Consider the following 9078-nt stretch of genomic DNA (forward strand, 5'->3'; position numbering starts at 1 on the left):
GTCTCCCCGAGATCAGGCGCCGGGTTATCGATCGCGCGACATTGCCTTTTCCTGGGGAGGGGAGGGAGGCGACTACTGGCTTCTCCGCGAAGTCTTTGAGCGAGACGCGAAACGCGGAGGACTGGCTCCGAATCGAATGACGACGACGATGACGACGACGACGACGACGACGACGCGTACGGTAATCACGACGAATGTTTGTCAATGAGATTCACGGCCGTCGCAGAACTACGACCGCAGAGCTACGATTTTACGAATCGCGAGGAAAAACGCACGATGACGCGCGGAGCCGATCCGAGGGCGAGACAGGTCCACCCTGAGGGAGCTTACGGACACCCTCCACCGAGCGACGCCGTCCGCACGCGCGCGAACGATTATCACCGGGGAAAGCCGAGGGCGGACCGTCGCTTTACAACGGACTTTACACTTTCCCGTCGCGATATATACACTATAACAAGCGAAATCCCCGCTTTTGCGCAGAGGAACGACGGCGGACCAGCCGCTCTGGCCTCCGAAAACGTCGTCTGGCGTGCAGCCGCGTGCTCGCTTCACGCTGCGCCCCGGGTGCTACTTGATTAATACCTCGTTCTTCCGTTTTACCAAGTTTACTTTACAACCCAGCAAACGAGAATGGATTGAAATGAATTGAAATGGATTCAGATTTTCAGAAATATTAATTTACGAATGTTAAAATAAATGCTTTTCAATCCTGAATGCATTTTTATTTATTTATAGGAATTGTATGGAGCACATCTCTGTGCCTTTCAATCTAAAAATAATATTAGCTTTCTCTGTGCATTGTGAATATTGTTCAATTCAAAATTTGGAATAGAAAATGCAGTTTCTCAATCCAATTGCATTCAATTGAATCTAACTGAATTCAATTGAATCCAATTAAATTCAAAATAAGTATTCGCTATTTAAAATAGGCATTCGGATAGAAAAAAATTTTAATCCATTTTAATCCATTCTCGTTTATTGAGAAGGAAATGGAACTAATGAATAATTTCTTATTCTTTTTTTTGTCTATTTTTATCATATTGCACTGTTAAAAATTTCATGAAATTTAATGTACACGTTTATATTACATTTAAGTAACTATATACTGTAATTTAATTTTCAGTTAAATCATTACTACTTTAATTTCGTCCAACCACGAGCTTCATTTATATGTAAAGAAAGCATTTCTAACAGTGCAATGTTCCACTTTAATCTCGATTTAACTAAATCTTTATCTTTTTCTTATTCTAAGAATTAGAAAAAAATGAAGAGAAAATTCAACTGAGATTAAAGTTAAGAAATTAATCTAAATTGGTAAAAACTGACATTAAACGCAGTTCTACTAATTATCATTTTAGATTTTTAAAGTTAATTACATTAGTAGGAATAGACATTAATATAAGAACTATATAGAGGAAGAGTTTAAAAAATTTAGAGATTTAATAATGAATTCCGATCAATTTAATCGATGGTCAATTCGCAGAATTGCTTAAATAAAATTACTATTTATTTAATTCATCATTCTTTAATCTCTTTCTATGTTAAATAATAAGAATTATTAATAAGAAGTATTAATTCTTATCATTTATATATTCTATATTTTATTAATTCAACTAATTAATTGAAACTTCATGTTATAAAAATATTTATATACCCATATTATTAAAGTACTTGATATGAATTTAATCATTTTGTTGAATCGCTCCAAATATAGAGAATGCAAGGTAATGATATGACTTGCGTTTGTTCAAATATTAAAGATCTGTTTTTTTATATTAGCTGAACCATAATATATAACATAAACTCTTTAAAGTGAAATAAGTATATGTTTGACATATATTTAGTAAAAACAAGGAGGTAAATACATATCATTAAATTACTTGATAACTTAATCATTTTGTCGAATTACTCCAAGTATAGAGAATGCAAGGCAATGATATGACTTGCGATTTTCAAATATTAAAGATCTATTTTTTATATAGCTGAACCATAATATATAACATACGCTCTTTAAAGTGAAATAGGTATACATTTGATATACAATTGTACATTTGGCAAAGGCAAGGAGGTAAATTCTAATCCACAATGCGGCAATAAAAAACAAACCTCAAGTCGAATACAGGCAAAAATGCGCGTGGCGCGTGCAGGGTTAGTCACGGCCATGGACTTTTGATGGCAGTACGCGTCACCACAGGTCGATACATCTCGAAGTCGCACGAATACGATACCGCTCGATGCCGGACACTTTGTTCCCGTTGCTGTCGGCTGCCAGCAGTGCCAGCTGCATCCGGACGTCGCGACGCGACGCGACGCTCGCGATACGTAGACAGAGAGAAGAAAATCGTCCGTGCATTCACGATCTATCACGGTCCGAGTGAAGTGTTTGCAGATACGCGAGTCGACATCGAGATAATCCTTGACACGGGCCGGCAGTTCTAGATAAGTCATTATCTCGTAAATAGATATTCCTGTGAGGAGAGTCTACGCTGGAGTACGCCGAAATGACCAAGTCAGAGAATATCTTTCTCTTCGTGCCCAATATCATCGGTAAATACCTAATCTCGAGATATTTTCCTTGTGAGATAATCACACTGACGAGTGCGTCGTGTAGAACCATTTTTGTATTTGTATGTAATACGCAGTAAGACTGGGCAGGTATCGATGCCCGCCAAGATTCAATTGAATGAGACTCAGGTGGCTGGAAAATCGAATTTTCCCTCGACGAATCGTTCCGCGTAATTCCAAGTAATTCAGTCGATGAGACGATCGTATAAGACTACAAATCATGCGGCCGTTACGACGGTTTTAAAGTTGCCTTTATTGATTGAATCAACGCCGCTATTGTTTTATGTAACATTTATATCGGCCAGTCAATAATACATTTTCCTTGTAATTCTTTCAAAGCAGTTTCTATTTTCAGCATCTAGAAGCATAAATTTTGAATTATTTTCCGATTGATTATAATGACAAAACAGTAGTTAAAGTCATGTTTACATGCCAAACATGATAACAGCAGAAAATATAATTTTGCATTTCAATAGGTTTCGGCAGAGTGATTCTGGCATTGATTTCCTTCTACTTTATGTCCACCAACTACGTTATTGCATCATGGTGTTACGTGGTTAGTTCGTTGCTGGATGCGATAGACGGCCATGCGGCCAGGTATTACAATCAGAGCACCAAGTTTGGTGCGATCTTAGATCAGCTGACGGATAGAATCGGCACGATGTGTCTCATGGCTACGTTGTGCCAATTCTACGAACCCTATACCTTTTGGTTTCGAGTGAGCATGACTATCGACATATCCTGCCACTGGATATATTTGCACACGTAAGAAATAACGTATAATATATTTAGATTGTAATACATCAGTGTTGTCCAAGGTTTGTCATTCTAGACACTGGTTTGACATACATCAGCATTCACGCTTTTTACCTTCCTTTTCTTATCTTTATTTAAAAAAAAAAGAAAGTTAACAGGTGTGAATACTGATAGGTTAAGCCATTGTACAAAATTACAAATCTTAAACAGCACTCATAGACATAATAGGTGTAGACTGCGCATTGATCTTATCTTCTGTGCTTTGTTGAAAACAATTAAATATATTTCTCTTCAACTATCAGCTCTCTTTAGATGTTTTCTATAGCTGAGAACTAGTGCACACTTTTTAAAGTGAGATAGGTTTGTTTGATATTTGAAAGCGAGAAAGAGAATTGTAGTAGCTTAGTGCAAGAATAAAGAACAAATCTTTAATTTGATACTTTGAAGAAAGGCGATATGCCTTCAAGCTAGTGTTCCTATTATCGGAACTCTTCTTCCAACTTCACTCTTTTTAATCTAATAATAACGACTTCATAGAAATGCAGTCTGTTCTTATTACATCTAAGATAGCACTGCATTGTATGTATAATAATGTAACATAAATGTGTAATGTGTAATATGTGACGTAAAGGAATGTAATAATTGCTTTATCGAAATACATCAGGACTCTTCTGCAAGGAAAAACCAGTCACAAGTTTGTCGATATGTCTGAGAATCCGATCATGAGACTGTATTACACAAACCGCATGGTACTATTCTTCATGTGCGCTGGCAACGAAGCATTCTACGCTGGTCTGTACCTCCTGCATTTTACCCCAGGACCAATTTGTAAGTAACATTGCAATACCATATTTCTTTCTCAAATGTAAGAACGTATAATGACGTTTTTTTTTATCTTGCAGTTGCTGGTATGAGTCTGTACAGTTTAATCGTGCACTTGACCTTCCCGATAGCACTCGTCAAAGCTGCTATCTCTCTATTACATGGATACGTGGCGTGCATCAATCTCAGCATCATTGACGTGAAAGAACGCCAGGAGCGGCTTAAAATAAATTAAGAATCTCTCGCTTTCTCAACGCATTGTTTGCTAGTCAAGTTAAATGTGATCTACAATCTTCCTATTCTATAAATTGATACACGCATGTTTACATACTTCCATATATATTTTTAAGAAGCAGAAAGAACGTGTTTAAAAATGCGTGGTCAAAAGATGTCTCTATTTAACTTATAGACCTATCTTGTAAGCTCTGAGTGTCATTATCGCTATATATTGTCCCAGATATAATGTACCTACGGTACATAAAATGTTTAATGATAACGACACTCGTTAAAAGTTACAGGATAGGCCTATGATGCGTAGGAAATATTATTCTTTAAAAATAACCTGAAGATAAATGGCCAAACTCTCTCACGTTAGAATATATTCCTAAAATGTATACTTTTACGAAAGAGGAGAGGAACTTATTTTTAAAGCACTAATAGTGACAAAGACCAAAATATTTCGTTACCAATATGACATAGTTTCATAGGCTGCGTTCAGCAGAAAAACGGTTTTGCAATTGTCGTAAAGTTTTTTAATATGATTGATCTTACCTTTAGTTCCTTATTGGATATAAATGTATAAACCAATCGTTAAAGAATTTTATAATTGTCAAACTGGTTTTTCTGCTAAACGCAATCATGGTCTCCACAACCTTGCTTTAAGAGGTTGTAAGCCTTAAACCAAGAAATTGATCAATAACAGTTGAATATGAGAAAAATAATCTGTAATTGGTCAATTTCTTACGGTTTTACGGCTTAGGGCCTTTTAAAATAAGATTGTGGACTTAGACATAGTCTTGTTGTGTAGCATATCGTTTATAGCATTTATTACAATATATATACTAGAACAGTAAGTTATCGATGTTCTATTTTCAAGATCTTGGATATGTAGAAATTACAGATTCCTGTGCATCAATATTTCTTATATTTTTTTATATTTTTCCAGTAGACAGTTTAGAGGATCTAACATTCTTCGTGTAACACATCCTACATGTAGCAAAAATGATTTCGATGTATTACAATGTGTTGAATAAAACAGAAATTTTAACATTTCTTCGCTTAAGTCTATTGCACTGAATTCTATAAATATCAAAATCAGTATATACAGGAGAACCTGTAATTGTACGTACATTATGCATACATCAATTCTATTCAATTTGCAACATATGGTAAACAGAAATAATATTGAAAAAAAGCACTATAAGCATAGTAGTATCTTTTCAACTAAATATAAATATAATTGTTTGTAAAATACAAACTCAAAATAAAAGATATATTGTTAATACATCAAACGATAAGAGAGAAAAAAATATTCTCAATTTGTGATGTAAAGCACTGTGTAAAGGAAAGAATAAGGGACCGTGTAGAATACGCTTTGAATATGTTGCAAATAGTCGACATATTTCATATCATCGCGCTCGTTCTGTACTGGGAACCTGACGACGATGTCACCGCGAGGACAATGACGCGCGTGACTATACCGCAATTGAGGCATCTGCCCATAAAAACAGCGTTAATTATAAAACGTGACGGATAATTTCGCAGGCGCGCGACCGGACGCGCGATACGTTTAACGGGCCGCGTGTCCACGTACGGCACGAGAAGAAATGACTGGCGAACAAAAGGAAATTGGACATTGCGATGACACAGCGGACTCCGGGTGAGAAGGTGGAAACGAACGAACGTACTAACCTCAAACTCCTCGCTCCCCCGACGTGACCAGTCATAATTTCGGCGCCATATTATCACTTCAAACACTCGCGCATATCGAGGAAAGTTGGCCAACCTCTGTCGGAGCACCTTCTTCTTATCGCCGGGATACCATGAAGGACGATCGTCGCGGCGCACAACCCGCGGGAACGCAGCGGAGGGTGTCGGTCGACGAACGTCGGAAGTTTCGAACGCGAACGCGGCACGCGTAGCAAAGTACAATATTTATAAAAACAGATGAGGATCCAGAGTACCGGCGCTCGTCGAGACGGCGCGATTAGGCAGCGAGACGGTAGCGCCACCATCGCCGCCGTTGGCCTTTAGCGCCGGCCGATGTCCCTTCGCGACCATTTCAAATCTGCGGATAACCGCCGCATCCTGTCACCGAACGCCTCTAATCGATGCGATAAAGCGAGCCGAACGCGCCCATCGCGATTACTTCGTTATGCTTCGTCACGCGATCTCGACGTCTATCGCGACAAACACGTCAATATTAAAAAAAAAAACTAATTACTCTCCCATCTAATAAATCTCACGTCGAGTTCTCGAATGACGAATCGAAAATAAGGAGCCTCTATATTTCATGAATTTATATTTCTCTCTTTTTCTTCTTCCTCTCCTTTTTACGAAAAAAAAAACCTATTAAATTTTAAACCGATTGAATTTGAGCAAAATTCAACTGCTCTCCTTGTTCTCTTTAGTCTCGTAATACAACGACAAGCTGTTCGCTAAGATTCAAATCTGCCCTTGAAGGATATACCAACTTTAGATTTCCTTGGGTGTCGACTACTTTAACTTGTTGAACCGTCAAGTTGTTACACTTGTTATCTGTATCCTTCGATTCTGTGGAATCGGTGAGACCCGAGACTATCAATTCCCTCAGAAATTGATCTAATACATTCCTGGGAATATAAGAGTACAAATATTATTAGAAAATTAATTTCTTTTTTAGGCGTTTCATTTACTGATTAACTAGTATTTAGATTTAACCTGTTTTATCCAATATTGATTAAATATTGGCTTGATATTGATCCAATATATCTCCAACATTTAGCAAAGGTATCATCAATTACTACTAGAATAGATTAATTTTAATTTTGGTTCAAGTAACTCTGTCTTTTTCTGGTTCTAAGAATTAAAAAAAAAATAAAGAGTAAATTGAACTGAGATTAAAGTTAATCTACATCGTTAGAAATGAGTATATAACTGATTGATATCTTAGCTTACAACTTATTATACTTATTGTATATATTTCGGGATTTACAGTTAAAAAGGATTGAAATATATCGTTTAATATTACATACCACATTAGAATCTCACCTGCAAATTGTATATGATATAGCACTAGTTACTTCCACGAGCATCTCTTGGGTGGCTACAGACATTTTCGTTATGTCACTGTTTGTGATGGGTGGAAATGAAATAACCTGCTGCGACTGGTCCAACAGACATGGGAATAACGGTTTGCCTTCAAGCAGATATAAATATTTGTGTATTCCAGAATACACATTTCGTTTCTTCTCTTTACGTAGAGCCTCAGCTTCCATCTGCAACTTCTGGAACAGATCCGCGCCTGTGTATATCTTGTTGTACATTAGAGGCTTTATCTTCAATTCTGTAGGCACCTCCGCCGTATATGTGAGATCTCCTATGAGTAACAAAATGTGTCTTAATACAATATTTTAATGCACAAATAATATATTATATACTCTTATTATATACTCGATATCTACCAGGTACAATGAGTTTCAAATCGTGAGTCGCTATTGTAGCTGCATTTCTTTTCTCGCATATTCCATCGTGTAATCTTGTTTGCAGCTGAATGAATTTTTTGAAATTCTCCTCTGTGAAGCTTATATTTTTCACGATGCACGCAGCTATATAAGGCCTGATACTTTTTACGTGTTCTGTAATTTTTATTACTGGTGTGTCGTCCAATATTTTCAAGACTTTTAATTTATGCGCCAAGCTATCGACTACACTTTCACTTTCGGAGACTTTCTGACCCCTTTTTCCTTTCTTCGACGTATTATTTTCTGTCGTGGACAATTCACTTCTTGGACAGTGCGACTTGATGTAATCCAGTATTTGCTTCGTGGAGCATTGATTAATTAATTTTGTTAGCCTCCTATCTGACAATTTATTCTCCTGCAGATACACCTCTTTCAGTTTACTACAATCTGCTAATTCACTTGGTACAACTGCGTGTTATAATACAATTATGTATTACTTATCTTTGAATGTTTAATGATACTTAAGAATATTTAAGGATATAATTCAACAAGAAACATACATATATGGTATGGAAATAAAATTGTATTACCAGAAATTGAGTTATCTGCTATATTTAAGATCTTCAATCCCTGTAGTCGGCTTATAGTAATTGGAATTTCCGTTATATAATTGCCATTAACGTGAATCTCGGACAAATGTACGAGTTCTGTATGACAAACGTCGGGAAAGGCCTTAAGCTGATTGTTCGATAGATCTAGGATGCTCAATTTTGTACACAAAGTTAGCGATGGTACGTCTCGTAGACAATTTGAGGCAAGATTGATTGTGCTTAAATGGGGATGATCACCGAGTTCTCTCGGGAGAGAGGTCAACTTGTTCCTCGAGCAATCGAGCACCTTCAGCTTGGCCAGTTTAGCTATCGCGCATGGTAACGCGACGATCTCGTTCGAGTACAGCACCAAAGTCGCAAGATTCACCAGCTTCTCGATTTCATCCGGCACTTCCTGAAGACACGTATATGTTATACTAAGATAATTCAAATTGTGAAGGTTAAACAAATTCTTATCCAGGCCGTGCGTGTTTTTGATCAGTTGGGACACCGACGTGCCCGACAGCACCAACTCGTGCCTGTTTTTCTCGGCCGCTTGTTTCACGGCCTCCCATGTCATTGTGGCGATTCCTCTTGTTCAGAATTTTATTCACTCTCGTGCAACCACGATGTAAACAGATAAGGAACGTTTTGAGGTTATCTATGTCTTGTAGGTAGGTCGA

The 9078-nt window shown here is 37.3% G+C and overlaps 2 protein-coding genes across 2 annotated transcripts; one reads left to right on the top strand and one right to left on the bottom strand.

The window, feature by feature from the left end:
- Positions 1-2004: 2004 nt before the first annotated feature.
- Positions 2005-5414, top strand: LOC108751611 (CDP-diacylglycerol--inositol 3-phosphatidyltransferase). The gene is made up of 4 exons (XM_018491877.1): positions 2005-2547; positions 3042-3330; positions 3986-4149; positions 4224-5414. Exons 1-4 carry the CDS (start codon positions 2502-2504, stop codon positions 4376-4378), a joined length of 654 nt encoding a protein of 217 aa, XP_018347379.1. The 5' UTR covers positions 2005-2501; the 3' UTR covers positions 4379-5414.
- A 794-nt stretch (positions 5415-6208) lies between these two features.
- Positions 6209-9078, bottom strand: LOC108751610 (leucine-rich repeat-containing protein 47-like). The gene is made up of 4 exons (XM_018491875.1): positions 8396-9078; positions 7806-8273; positions 7393-7720; positions 6209-6974 (listed from the first exon to the last, which is right to left on the bottom strand). The coding sequence occupies exons 1-4, from the start codon at positions 8973-8975 to the stop codon at positions 6770-6772; spliced, it is 1581 nt and encodes a 526-aa protein (XP_018347377.1). The 5' UTR covers positions 8976-9078; the 3' UTR covers positions 6209-6769.

Source organism: Trachymyrmex septentrionalis, unplaced genomic scaffold (genome assembly GCF_001594115.1).
Source record: "Trachymyrmex septentrionalis isolate Tsep2-gDNA-1 unplaced genomic scaffold, Tsep1.0 scaffold50, whole genome shotgun sequence".
In the NCBI taxonomy this organism is placed as follows: domain Eukaryota; kingdom Metazoa; phylum Arthropoda; class Insecta; order Hymenoptera; family Formicidae; genus Trachymyrmex; species Trachymyrmex septentrionalis.

Bases quoted from the DNA above. Each gene is read 5' to 3' on its own strand.
- LOC108751611 (XM_018491877.1), top strand. From the start codon at position 2,502: ATGACCAAGTCAGAGAATATCTTTCTCTTCGTGCCCAATATCATCG. The intron at 3,331-3,985 runs GTAAGAAATAAC...GAAATACATCAG, and splicing joins CACTGGATATATTTGCACAC to GACTCTTCTGCAAGGAAAAA. The intron at 4,150-4,223 runs GTAAGTAACATT...TTTATCTTGCAG, and splicing joins TTTTACCCCAGGACCAATTT to TTGCTGGTATGAGTCTGTAC.
- LOC108751610 (XM_018491875.1), bottom strand. From the start codon at position 8,975: ATGACATGGGAGGCCGTGAAACAAGCGGCCGAGAAAAACAGGCACGAG. The intron at 8,274-8,395 runs GTAATACAATTT...TATAACACGCAG, and splicing joins AGCAGATAACTCAATTTCTG to TTGTACCAAGTGAATTAGCA. The intron at 7,721-7,805 runs GTAGATATCGAG...TGTTACTCATAG, and splicing joins TTTGAAACTCATTGTACCTG to GAGATCTCACATATACGGCG.